Below are 14,734 nucleotides of genomic sequence, written 5' to 3' on the forward strand. Positions count from 1 at the left end.
AAGATCGGAGTTTGAAAACATCGGGAATAATAATTAAATTCCAACCAATAACGAGTTTGATATCAAACGTTAATTTGGTATTCTCTCATTAACTCAGAATTTGTGGTGGGATATGGGTAAATCAGAGCGAGAGGCAAGCTGCATGCATTAATTGGTTTCTGAGATTCACACATTTTGTGCACTATACCTGCACATATATTCCTGGGTTATAAAATGAAAATCTCATCTTGTTATTATTGAAAGATCTACATTCACGAAGAGTACTGTTTTTAAATTAGCACCAAAATTTCTATAATTATAAAATTTTGAGTGGAAGGTTAACCCCTAAAAAATGTAAACCGTATTTACTTCCAAATGTTAAGTTGTTACTAGCCAAGCACTTACTTAACTACTTCGCAGTTTTCGTTATTGACATAACTCATATTAAAAAGACAGGTATAAGATATTAAAAAATACAGATATAAATATATTTTTCATGCACTGTTGTTTTATTTTAACAAAAAATTTTGAATATTGTGCTGAAAATGAAACCAAAAAAGTATAACAGGTCGTTTCTAATTTGCCATTAATCAATAAGACCACAATACTCGGCATAATACGACCATATCCCTCGGAACAGAACCAAGGAATTTATTACTATTTGTAACAAATCTTTCACTATTACTGCTTGCCCTTTGCGAAATTAAATACCTGAACTTATAAGACCAACAGACAATATTGGCCGCTTTGGGACTAACTTCTGGTAGACAAGGTGTATATTCTGACGGATTATCAGGATCGGTGAACAGGGGCGCACATAAGGGGGGGGGGGAGACGAACGGGACCTGTCCCTCCCAAAGAGCATTTTATTTCAAAATAATCGGTCGTCTAATAGTCTATTTTCGACTAAAAATAACATTTATGTTGGAACTTTGAAATAAATTATAATCAAATACATAAATTCAAACTTTATAAATATTTCAATTTATGAGATACACAAACTGCACATTTGTATTGTATTGTATTTGTATGTAATTCAATATAGTTTCAAACTCTAAATATTTCACTGTGGCTCAGCAACGAAAGTGAGGTTAGTTCTTACTCGTATATCTTATGGCTTCTACCAGTACCCGCTACTTTCAGTAACCGAGTGCAAAATGTACTCGTACTGATTTATAATCATATGTTACAGAGTACCTCTAAAATTTTACAGTTACTGTTACTTCTGAACGAGTCTAAGTACTTTGTACAAGGATTGGCGCGGCGGTAAACGTGTAAAATATCTGTATCGTAAGAGTAACAGTACTTTCGGTTTGCGGTAACTTTTACTCTCAGGATGACAAGTACCCGGTACAAAGTATTTTTTTTAATAGTCCCGATATGATCAGTTACAATAGTGCGTATGTTGCCAAGCTCTGAGCAGTTCTGAAGTGTGTTAGTCTACAGTAATTCGTCGTCACTACGAGGAACACCACATACGCAGTTTTTTGCGCGTTAAAATGAGCACTGCAGGTTACGGTAAATTTACAATACCTGTTTAGTTTATTCTGTGTAAAAAATTTAAACACTTTTAATAGTGGTTTACAAAATTACACTGTTAGGATAATGACTAAAAGCTCCATGATGTGACCTATGCCGAATTTTGAAACCCACTGTCAAGAATAAAAATTAAGATGGTATTTTAACAAACTTTATTTCTTTACTATTCTAAAAAATTACATACTCAGTTACAGTACATTTTTATATATCTTGTATAAGCATTAGTATTTAACGAGTTTTCCGGTTATGAATTTTCAAAGTTACAGTTTGGTTGGAAAGCGCCAAAACCGATATGTTTATCGTTGTCATCAATATAGAAACTGAAATTTATTGTTAATTTACCAGTTTTATATGTAAACACGCATAAATAAACAAGATAAATTTTAATATAACTATTTTATTGTGGCTCTATCACTTAGTTTGTGGTCAACTTTCGTATATATATTCGTGATCGAGACTTCGAATTCAAAGGGACTCAAATAATTTGATGGGCTTAATTCGTTAAGCTAACAGAACTAAATTATGGTAACCAGTAAATATCTTTTTGTAATTGTATTGAAGAGTTGAAATTTATCATAACATTATGTAATTTTGGAATGAACCAGTAAATACATTAAACGGGTATAAGTATACCAAGAGCTTATCGGCTAAGTGGATGAGATTTGTAAGTGTTTAACTACACAAAAAGTTTATAATAAGTCCTTAATCGGCTTTATTTATTAAGAACAAAATATAAATAAGTTATTCTGGTCGTAGAGTAATAAATCTTTAGATAAATAGATTGATCGTTTATTGGTGTTACAGCTTCAAATTCTTAAAATATATACTTGGGCAAAAAACGTTTATTATCCTTTACACACACACACACACACACACACACACACACACACACACACACACACACACACACACACACACACACACACACACACACACACACACACACACACACACACACACACACACACACACACACACACACACACACACACACACATACGCACACACACACACACACACACACACACACACACACACACACACACACACACACACACACACACACACAATTATATAAACAAAATATCTCAGCTGTGGAAAGTTAACATTTAAATGATCAACTAACGTTCAGAAGAGTTAAAAAAGTAATAACTAATATTCTCATCAGTTTCTTGCACGATAAAAACAAAATAGTTATCCTAAAGATTTTACGGCGAAACTGTAACAAAAGCTTCTGTTTTCACAGATATATCCACAGAGCCCCACAGCTCCGACACATCGCCCCGACCCTGTTCGCTGTAGAACTGAGAAGCTTGAAGATCCTGTAAGTATCTCCGCAAATACCTCCAGTCTCTTCACTTTACTTCTGTTTTAGTTCTCTTTCTCTTTATTTAAATGTTTTGTTTAGATATTGTTTATGTATTTTTAAGAAAGAATAATTGGACTAGGTTCAAAATCCCACCCACAAAACATCATCAAACGTGTGTTAATGAGTTAAACTTGTTTTATATAGCTATCATGTCAATTTGAGTACTATACAGCAACTGTATCTTGTCAAGGGTGAATATCACAAATATTAAATTATAATAAGCGATGTTATTCTATGGGACGGTTAAGAATACCCAAACCTATTTTTGTAAAAAGAAACAAACTCAGAAAATAATCGGTTTATTTATGTGTAGAAAGCTATATAATCACTGGTCAAACAAGACGGTGGCTCCCGAAAATCAAATTTTTCAATTACACTTGGTATAGTTTGTTCACAGAAAATGTCCATGAGACAACATTTTTTGATATGACAGATTTTATAAGTGAAAGATTCCTAAATATTATTATTCCTACAGATTTTGACTGTTTACATACGCCAGACAGTCTCGGGGCAGACAAAATAGATAAGCTAGGGGCTCCTAGTGGCTAGTTACCTCCACGAAAGTCCCTTTAGTCAGAAGCTACAAATTTGGTACCTATCTATGATTTTTAAATTCTCCTATGTGATAGCTTTACATTAAATACTCGTTATTTTAGAATTGTGTAAATCAATTCTTGGTATCACTTATTTTCTTATAAATTATATTCGTTATTGGAAGTAATATTGAATAATAAAAAAGAAATTATAATTTCCTTTTCCGAAAAAAATGAAATTTAAGAATTGTGAGGAACGATGTAAGTTTACTAAAAGACTAAATGTATAACAGATGCAGTAAGATAAAGAAGGTACTAATAAGGTGTAGGAATTTAGTGCCTGGGAAAATGGAAAGTCCATATTGGAGAAGGCCTAAGAAATTAACACAAGAGGTCGAATGGGTTAGAAGTATCTCTAAAAACGATAGAAATAAATAATAGTTGCAAGAGAGTTGATTAAAATTTTGGAACAAGTAAAATGCAATATGCCAGCAAAACCAGTGGCTGGAATAATGTATAAGGGGGTTAAATGAAAAAAATAATGTTGATAATTGGGAAACTGGGATAAAAGGAATAAAAAAATGATGTTACTCTAAGAGAGGTAAGGATGGAAAACCTTTTAAGGGAACCCAAGGCTGATCAGATCCAAAGGCAACATTTATCCAAACAGAGTGGCTTATAAGGGCTTGGTGAGGGAAATGTAACTATCACATTGCGTCTAAGTAGGTTCCAATAAGATATGAACTCTTGAAAGCTTACTTGAAAATTCCAAATCAAAAACTTAGTTAAGGAATAACGTAAAATGGAACAGAGGGGAATCCTGCGCATGCAGACTCCCAGGAAACAGAAAATTGCTTTATTGGGGAATTGAGTGATAAATTATAACTTTTACATGTTATTCCAGATAACTTATGATTGTGTACACCATGAACTGTTTTATAATTATTGACTATTAACTAGTCTGTACTATATATTGTCTACGTTCGATATGCTGAGTAAACAACGATCAGCATATTCAGTGTAGGGAAAACATACTCCATTGAAATTATAGTAAATGTATTCACTAACAATATGAGTTAACTGTTAAAGGTAACAGTTAGTTTACCGTTACTTAGATCACTGGCTGCAAACAAACCAGATAAGGTATTACTAGGTATGTGTAAACCATCTTCAAGACTGGAATGAAAAACATTAAAAATCAAAATGGTACTGTTTGTTATTGGGGAAAACGCGCTGAAGATAGAAAGAAAATTATACCAAATTATTTGTAATTGACAAACTGTTAAACAATATATTTAATATATTGATATTTATTGTTTTCTATCATTGGCCACCATTTTTTCTTCCACAGATTTTACATGTACCATTACAAAATTGTGTTTGGAACTACAGCAGTCGAATGTTGTAATGCATTTCAGCAACCTTGTTTGTTACATTGGTGACTGTTCTAACCATTTTAATACCATAATTGTATCTATGGAAAATCTGGTTATCATATTCCACTTTATATTGATGTTCGTCAGACATTTTCATAAAGCTAAAAACTAATAGTTCCGTGATATATATAACAACATACTACACTGCAAAAACAAATGCTACTGAAAGTTAAAAACAATAATGTTGTGTTGCGTCTTATAATTAAAAGATTTTTGAATAAATGAATGTAGTTCATATTTTTCCCCATAACCATTTCATTTGAATTTTAGGATATCGTGATTTGACTTGGAAATGCTGCAATATTTGGTTTAGGCAGATTGCACGTCCGTCAGGAACACGTTGAGAGGTTTTACTTTTCTCTTGTATGATTCGCAGGTAAATAACTACCAAAATTTTCATTTAAAATTATGTCCTAAATATCTCCACCTATTAAATGCATATTAATTTAAAGTTTATTTATTGTAATAAAAGAATAATCATAATTTTTGTCATTTCTTTTAAGAAAATTTAATTAAAAACTTTTGCCTGATTGTGACAAATTATATTTAAATTTTAATGTTAATTTAGTTATTACTAAAACCTATATAACAGTATTTCGGTTTAATGTGACAGTCTAATCACATACAAGACTGTTAATACTCTTTTTTATACTTTTATACTAATTTATACTCTTCTAAAATGTTGTTTTCATATTAATTGATATATAAATCAGCCTTTTTCATAAAATTGCTATTTAAATATACATTTTTAGGATTAACATATAAAGAATAAAACCAGTAATTGCGCTTAAACTTAAAAAGCATTAATAAAATTGTTAAATAAATAACAATAAATACTACGTTGGGTGTTGTGATTAGAGTAATACGTTAATCATTAGCAAATGTATTTGTCGCGCAGAAAAATAATTTTGTGTTTCATCGCAAACATAATAGTAAGATTCACATTTATTCATTGCAAAGGATAATAGGAAGTCGAAGTGTCTACTGTAACAAAATGTAGTTGATATCAGTGCTTAGAATTATTATCATTCCGTTTAAATCTTCTCCACGCCAGTTAACTCCTATTACATTCTTGTCCAGCATTTGAACTATGGAGGGGAAATCTATCGTAATTATTGTTTAATATCTTTGCTGTTGCCACATATTTTCACGATGTCTAATGACAATCTCCAATACAAGTTTGTTAAAGTAAAAAAAATAATGTATATAGCATTTAATAAACGTTAAATGCACAGATCAACGTTAATGTATTTTAAAGTGGGACAATGAAACTTGTATCATCACCTCAGTACATAAAAAATACTTTTTGGCCCAACATTTAAGTACCCTGGGGTACTTGATTCATGGGTATTCTCAGTGAAATGCCTGCACACTGGCACAACCTGTTTGGTTTTTAATTGTTTTATATCTCTATAAGAAACTTTTCTAAGAAAGTGAAAAGTACACTATTTTACGTTTCAGAAGAAACTTTAGGCGATTTGTATACGTATTTAAGCTTAAAAAGTGAGAATATGATTGTTTTATATTGTATAATATAAAAATACATAAATGAAAATATCCAGTTAATAACATTAAAGGTTTTGATAAAATATACTTTTAACTGCACTTTTTACCAAATATTAAGTATGCCATACTTGATTAGTACTGTAGTACAGATACCTAAAGAAAATGTACTAATCTATATTTTAATATAAATTTAAAGATTGCTACAAAACCTATTTTAGTTGTTATTTGGCAGACTTCTTAGACCTGTGTAAGTAATTTTCTTGATTGTGGTAGCAAGGCAAAATAAACTATGACATACAAAAACACTAAGTAAATTAAAATGGCCAATAATATACACTTTCTGTCAAATTTTTATCGTAGCTAAAGACACACTCAATTTCGACGTTAGAAATATAATTCACTCGAACCAGAAGCGCTCATACACGTGAAAATCCTACGAAATTGTGTGGAAAACCAGGGGTCCTTGCTAGTACTTTGCATTTTTCTTATTTTCAGATAAGTTAAATAATCTTAGACAACTATAACACCGAAACTCACAATTTTCAATCCAACTAAAACCCACTGCACTGGTTCTACGTAACATCACGTAAAACTGAATGGAATTGTAAAACCAACAAAAAAGAGGTATAGAAAAATACCAATAGCGATTTCCATTTTTGCGGAAGTGACGCCGAGATCAAACGTCATTAATATCGAACATTTCGCATAAAATTGCACACAAAATAAAACTATGAATAAAGCTGTAAGGTGAGAACTAAACCCATATGGGTCATAAATGGCCGTTATCTCCTTTAAAGACAAATGTTTACGAAATATGTTTCATGTAACATCTTATTTTTGGTACCTTATTATTTCTTTTATCAGTGTTAGTTCTCGTAAGTTACTATCACAAACGCCACTACCCAACTTGCAAAATTCAAAAACAATAACTTGAAATAATACAAGAGTTGCCAAAATTTCATTTCTCATTTCAATAGTCTTGGTATATCATAAACATAATACTATAAATTAATAGGACAGAGACCCAGAGCAATTTTCACTGTATAGGTATACAACCTGGGTTTTCTTAAAATGAATACAGAAATTTTTCTAAGAAAGAAATTGTTAGCCATGGTACTTTTTGAGGAGGTCAAAATAGCAGGGTGTTGAAAGGGTTAAAAATCTGAAACTCTAACGTTTTTCTCAACTTTTGTTCTATCTAAATACATATACAACTGAAAGTCAGATACATCAGACAATACATCAGACAAATAGATAAAGTGACTGGAAATCGTCACTGTATCCGTACATGGTTAGCTAAAAAATATGATCCATTTATTATTTCATATCTTAACTCCCGTAACGTTCAACCTCATTAAAACTAGCGCGGCTGATGATCGATTCCTTTCTTAGAGGAAATAAAGCCAAGGTTGTGTGCTTATACAAGGCTCTTGGCTCCTGAATTATAATCTGTGTTTAATGTTGAGATTTTTTACCGATTACTGGCTGACAACCGTGAGGGGAGTAAAACCAGTCTGTTTACGTTCTGTAAATACAGTAAATGTTCGAGTTTAACCGTATTTATCAGTTGTTTTATATGTTTCAGCGTTTCTCCCAGGTATGAATGTAAGCTATAATATTTCCTATAATAGTAATGAAACATAATTGTGAAAATATAAAATTAAAATATATCTATCTTAAAAACTGTTACGGCCTTCCAGATAATCATTTTAATAACTTTTAATATAGTGTTGCCTTATCCAATAAAATATAAGCGCGACGTAATTGAAAAGATGGTGTATTGAAACACCAGAATAAATTGCCACTAGTGAACTTTGAACTACTGAACAGTCTTAGGCCATTACTTAGACTTCCTAAGCCACTGAAGTCGCGGAATGGAAGTAATGATGACTGTATTTGTCACGAACTCAAGGCTCCCGGGACTTTATAGCCACCCATTTTCTTTGACGTTCTAGGTTTGGCAAATAACTCTTGCAACACTTTCTTCAGACAGGCATGGGAACTTATAATAAAATATAATAATTAATTAATATTATAATAATATTAAAATATGTTAAACAAAACTTCTTTAAGTCAATAATTCGTTAAAGTAAATTTTTCACTTAACGATTACGGACGAAACTGTTGGTAATTTTGGTGGCAAAACTAGTACATTAGATGTTTATGAGTATTATGTTTTCTTGGTTATATTAAACTAATGAAGTAACGTTTAAACTTTACATCCATAAAACTCTATTTTGGTACATTAGCACAATTTCAGTTGAACAAGTTTAATTGTCCAGTATTATGATTATTAAATAAGTTTTCTGTTTCTAGACGATCAAATCAATGCTACCGTAATTATAGAAATGAGAAATTTCGCCCTTATTGTAGAATATCACCTTCCATGAACACATGGTCATATATATTGTCAAACAATGCCTTTTTACGTTTGTTTAATAACACTCGTATCTTGTTTATTCTCAAAACAAACTTAGTAATAGAAATTATTAACCTACATTTTTGTGGAGTGATAATCACTCCAAATAACGTGCTCAAATAGGTAGAGAGCAATGTCTCCTGTACGTTGTGTATTTTTATCAAAAAGGTGTCATAAAAATGTAAGGTATCATTAATTTGTATTATAATCAATTAAGTAGCAACCGATCAGGTAACACTAAAGGTGGGTGAAACAGTCGAATCGATATTAGTGATTTTGGTGTCCACATGCATGTAGGAAACTTTTATTTTTTATTTACTTCGTGTGAGTTATTTTAAGAAAATATCAGCGGTATTAAGTTTTATGATAATATTCTTATATTTTAAGCACTTGATAGTTTTTTCGACAACTTCAATTTTGTGAAAAGGCTACGAAACAAAGCATATAGAGGATAGTCCAAGGTAGAAGTTGACCCTCGTAATTGATTGCCAAACGTATCCCTAGCTCACGGGATACAGGAGCTCCTAGCTTCCGGCATTATTCTCGAGGAACCAATTTCAAGTCAATGACTACTTTATTGATACTATTAATAACTAATGCCTTTGCCGACGTTGATCTAAAAAACACTTCTCTGCAATCGATACATTGTTTTCTTTCTCGCTTCAGAAAATTCTATATCAATATTGATTGTGTTATATAAGATAATTGAAGTAAGAATCTCTTAACAACGTCTCAAAACACGTTTACTATACTCAATATAAACAATAACTATTAAAATAAATATTCACAATATTTATATAGTTAATTATTAAAAATAAATATGTCAAGCCTCGGTCAGGCTTCAGCTCCTTTTTGTTTAGTGCCCAACACGAATATGTTGAATGCTTTAGAAGTGGATGCATAGGTGTATTGAAGTGTTTGTGAGATTTGCATTGAATTAATCAGTATATACATAACATATATTGATACTGTACATGATATATACATATACAGGGTGATTCGGTTAGTGTTACCGGCACTTTCTGAGCTGATTGTACTATAAAAAATAAAGAAAAAAGTTCATATAAACATGGGTCCGGAAATGCTTCCTTACTGGGTTATGGCCAATTGAAGATTTCACCAAAAATTGTGTGCAGGAGGTCAAATGATGATTTGCCGCGTGTTTATGAAGAAATATTTATAGGCGAATGCAACTTTTTCTAACGGATTTTTAGATGAGAAATTGAATAAATTTCATCTCATAGCTGTATCTCATTTAGTTTTTTTGTTATACTACAAAAAACAGAAATAAAATAATTTTGAAAACACTTTTTTAAGGTTTAACGGACAATTATTTTGTTAAATAGGCATTGAAGACCCACATTTTTACAAAGAAACTTGCAGAAAGTTTAATTCTGAATTAAATTATGTGCCACACGGCTATTAACAGCGAAGTATTAGTTTCTGGAATTTAATTTTACAACAAACATTCTACCAAGCAAGAAATACGTATTTAGTAAATAAACACCGTAATGTAATGATATAAGGTACACAAATAATTGATTAGCATACAATTGTAAATACGATTTTAATGGATTAATGCTCAACTAAAAAACAATAATACTATTACTTTTTAGGACTATCCAAATGGTTACATCATGTACCTACATATCTTTGTCACGTTAGCTTTACAGAAGGTAAATTATGTTTTTATAAGTTGGTATCACAAATCAGCTGTTCAACAATACACTGCAATTTATTGAGGAATCCAAATTATTTGTTACCAATTCTGTACTAGTTTAATGAGTGCAATTTAATACAATTAATTTACTACTCGTTTGTTAGTGAAGTATATTTTAAAGTAACTTACTATCACAATTGCAATGCCTTTGTTATTTACAACGGAAGAATATGCCGACATGGTATTTGTCTTAGGCGTTTGTGACGGAAGTGCAACCGCTGCTACTGCAGAATACCGAAGACGATTTCCTAATCGCAGAGTTCCAAACCCAAAAACGATCAGTGGATCATTTCGTACCCTAAGAGTAACAGGTAAACTTCCTAGTATTAATAATTATCGGGATCGCCCTGCCCAGAATAATGTAGATATGGAAGAGGCTATAATCATGGCTACTGAACGCAGTCCTGGTGTCAGTACACGGCGTCTTTCTAGGCGATTCGCAGTGTCTCAGTCTGAAGTATGGAGAACTTTGCGCTAAAATAGCATGTTCCCTTACCATAAACAACAAGTTCAAAGTATTCAACCAACAGATCCTCCTCTTAGATTGGAATTTTGCAACGGGTTAATTAGAAACCGTCAACATCATAGAACCATTTTATTCACTGATGAAGCTCAATTTACCCGAGATGGCGTCAACAACCTTCACAATGAACACACTTGGGCAGAGGGAAATCCACATAGTACAATCGTGCGCAACTTTCAACACAGATTTAGTGTAAATGTATGGTGTGGACTCATTCATGATCGATTAATAGGACCATTCATTCTCCGAGGACATCTAAATTCCCGCATGTACCTAGAATTCCTTACAGAACAACTACCACTATTATTAGAAGATGTTCCATTAGCAGCAAGGTGCAATATTATTTATCAACATGATGGTGCCCCTGCCCACTTTTCCCATAATGTAACAATGCACTTAAACGAGCAGTTTCCCGGGCGATGGATTGGTCGCGGTGGACCACACACTTGGCCACCAAGATCACCAGATCTAACTCCATTAGATTTCTGTATATGGGGTTGGATGAAGAACCTGGTGTACCAGGAAAAAGTAAATACACGTGAAGAGTTAATAAATCGAATTGAAGATGCCGCCGCACAAATCAAAAACAATCGTGCAGCGTTGCGGAAGGTAACTCGATCAATCAGAAAGCGAGCTGCTAAGTGTATTGAAGTACAAGGACTGATTTTTGAACACCTGTTATGAAAGTGGTACGTAGTATTATAAGCTTTAGATGAAAAATAATAATTTATTTAAAACTTAATTTAAATTGCATCCTAATAAATCTTATGTGTAGGCTACTCTATGTCATTAAAATGCGGTTTTCCTTTGCTTTGGAATTTCTTGCTTGGTAGAATGTTTGTTGTGAAATTAAATTCCAGAAACTAATACTTCGCTGTTAATAGCCGTGTGGCACATAATTTTATTCAGAATTAAATTTTCTACAAGTTTCTTTGTAAAAATGTGGGTCTTCAATGCCTATTTAACAAAATAATTGTCCGTTAAACCTTAAAAAAGTGTTTTCAACATTATTTTATTTCTGTTTTTTGTAGTATAACAAAAAAACTAAATGAGATACAGCTATGAGATGAAATTTATTCAATTTCTCATCTAAAAATCCTTTAGAAAAAGTTGCATTCGCCTATAAATATTTCTTCATAAACACGCGGCAAATCATCATTTGACCTCCTTTTTAAATGTTCAATTAAAATAAAATAAACAATTTATTTTTAAGCTGGTTTCATTAGTACAAATTTACCAGTTTTTATTACAATGAATAAAACTTATGAGTCACTTTCTCTGATTACTTATGAATCTGTACTTGGTGTTTTCCAGTCAGCAGGAAGGTTTAAAGAGACAAAGGTCACTAGCCTATGAGAAAAATTATTGTGTTATTAATCATCTGGTCTACAGGTTTCAGTTTGTTGAGCATGGAGCTTTCACTAGACAGGTCTAAGCTTGGGAATTACAAATGGACAAAGGTCATATCATTCCTGTCGAGTTAATCAGTGTCTCTGAAGCATTGCTGTCAACAAGTTATCTAATTACAGTAGTTCAGTTTTTCTTTGGCATTTTAATGGAATTGTCTGAAAGAGAACGAATTACTCTGTTGATGATGCGAGGATATGGCGATCGTCAAAGATCTTATCGGGAAGTTTGTAATTTGTTTAATGACACTTTCCCAGAAAGGAATCCCATAAGTGTTTCAACAATATCAAAAACTATTGAGCGTTTTGAAATGACAGGGAGTGTACGTAATCGGCCATAGTCGGGTAGGATACTGTAATGTATGCGGGTCGACACTGTACTCTCTATGGGTCGGGAAGAATAATTAAACTACACATTTAGAGTAACATTGCTCTAGGACCGCTCGTAAAGGAACGGACGGGACGCGGAGGTTACATGACGGTGTCTGGTGGTGGACTCCGGGTGGACTGCTGGCTGGCCAGCTTGGACCGTTGGTTGTAGGGTAGTGGCGTGATGTGACGTCACAGGAGAGCAGCCTATGAGCATTCTTTATTCTTTTAGACCACATCGTATGTTACATCGCCTGACAATACATACTGCCAACATCACTGGTGCAGACATTAAATATCACTATGGATACCTACCAACTTAGTACTTCTCACACTAAATACACTACAATCCTCCCCCTTAAATACATAAGTCCCCTACAATTTTAGAAATTTATCAATTACAATTTGTTTTACAATTCTCCAATTTTTAAATCAATTACAATGAATAAGAAAATTGACATTATACTCTTTTATTTTTGTAAGTATAGATTATAGAGAACAAAATACAAACTCAATATAATCATTTAACACAAATCACAAACACTTCAATCAAAACCAATAAATCAAATATAGCAATTAATAACACATTGAATGAACACAATTAACAAATCGTATCGTTGTAACCTACTGGCCTGCGAAAGCAGGTAACCCTTTCTTTGGTCCAAAAATAGCCACTAAAGGCTTATGATCAGTCTTTAACAAAAACTGTGTACCATATAAATATTGACTAAATTTCTTAACACCAAATACAATGCTTAATGCTTCCTTATCTATTTGTGAATAGTTTTTTCTCAGCGCTATTTAACACTCTACTTGCGAATGATATAGGTCTTTCTGTACCGTCGTATTGAATCTGACTCAAAACTGCTGCAATGCCATATGGACTAGCATCACTGGCTACCACTAGTGGTAATGCAGGATCATAATGCGCTAAAACTTCAGCAGAGATTAACTTTTGCTTAATCTCTTGTAGTGCCTTCTTTACATGCTAAATTAAATACAAAATCGGTATCCTTTCTTAACAACTGATACATTGGGGTTAAAATAGTGGATATCCTAGGAATGAAACGTGAATAGTAATTAACAAGACCAAGGAAAGCTTTAAGCTGTGTCACATTTTGAGGTTCAGGTGCCTTGACAATTGCTTCAACCTTACTAGGTGCGGTATGCAACCCTTGTTTACTGAAACAAAACCTAAATATTCTAAACTGTCACAGAAAAATTTACATTTGTTCTTGCTCACTGTGAACCCATTGTCTTCAAGTCTTTGACACACTAGTCTAAGTCTATGCATGTGTTCCTCATTGTTTTTACCTGTTACTAGAATGTCATCTAAAAATACAGTTACCCCCCGGGATACCTTGTAATGTTCGTTTCTATTATTCTCTGGAATATTCCCGGTGCTGAACTGATACCAAAACATAGGCGATTGTAAGCATACAATCCTTTGTGTGTTGCTAATTGTACAATACGTTTGACTATCTACATCTAGTTTAAGCTGCTGATAAGCTGAAGATAAATCTATTTTAGAGAATTTTTCTCCGTTTTGTAGGCTGGCAAATATTTCTTCAATTTTCGGTAACGGGTGTCGGTCTAACCTCCAAGAAAGGATTTACAGTTATTTTATAATCCCCACAAATTCTTATATTTCCCATTAGCCTTAATAATTGGTACAATGGGAGTCCCCCATTCACTGGTATCTACTGGTGAAATAACGTTCTCTTGTTCTAGTCTAGTCAGCTCGGCTTCTACTTTTTCTTTAAGTGTAAAAGGTAACGTCCTAGTTTAAAGTATTTTGGTACTACATTTTCTTTTAACTTTAATTTAACTGGTGCAACCCTTGAAACATCCCAACTTATCCGTAAATACATTTGGAAACTCATTGTACAGTAATTCTACTTGTTTGTTGTTGTTGACAACAGACGGATTGACAGA

The 14,734-nt window shown here is 32.7% G+C and overlaps 1 protein-coding gene across 1 annotated transcript in view; it reads left to right on the forward strand.

The window, feature by feature from the left end:
• Nucleotides 1–14,734, forward strand: part of LOC124353401 (lutropin-choriogonadotropic hormone receptor-like) — a 210,134-nt gene that overhangs the window by 155,205 nt on the left and 40,195 nt on the right. The window contains exon 12 of the mRNA XM_046803245.1: nt 2,765–2,842. Within this exon, the coding sequence (XP_046659201.1) occupies nt 2,765–2,842 (78 nt within the window). The remainder of the gene's footprint in view (nt 1–2,764; nt 2,843–14,734) is intronic.

Source organism: Homalodisca vitripennis, chromosome 1, assembly GCF_021130785.1.
Source record: "Homalodisca vitripennis isolate AUS2020 chromosome 1, UT_GWSS_2.1, whole genome shotgun sequence".
Taxonomy (NCBI): domain Eukaryota; kingdom Metazoa; phylum Arthropoda; class Insecta; order Hemiptera; family Cicadellidae; genus Homalodisca; species Homalodisca vitripennis.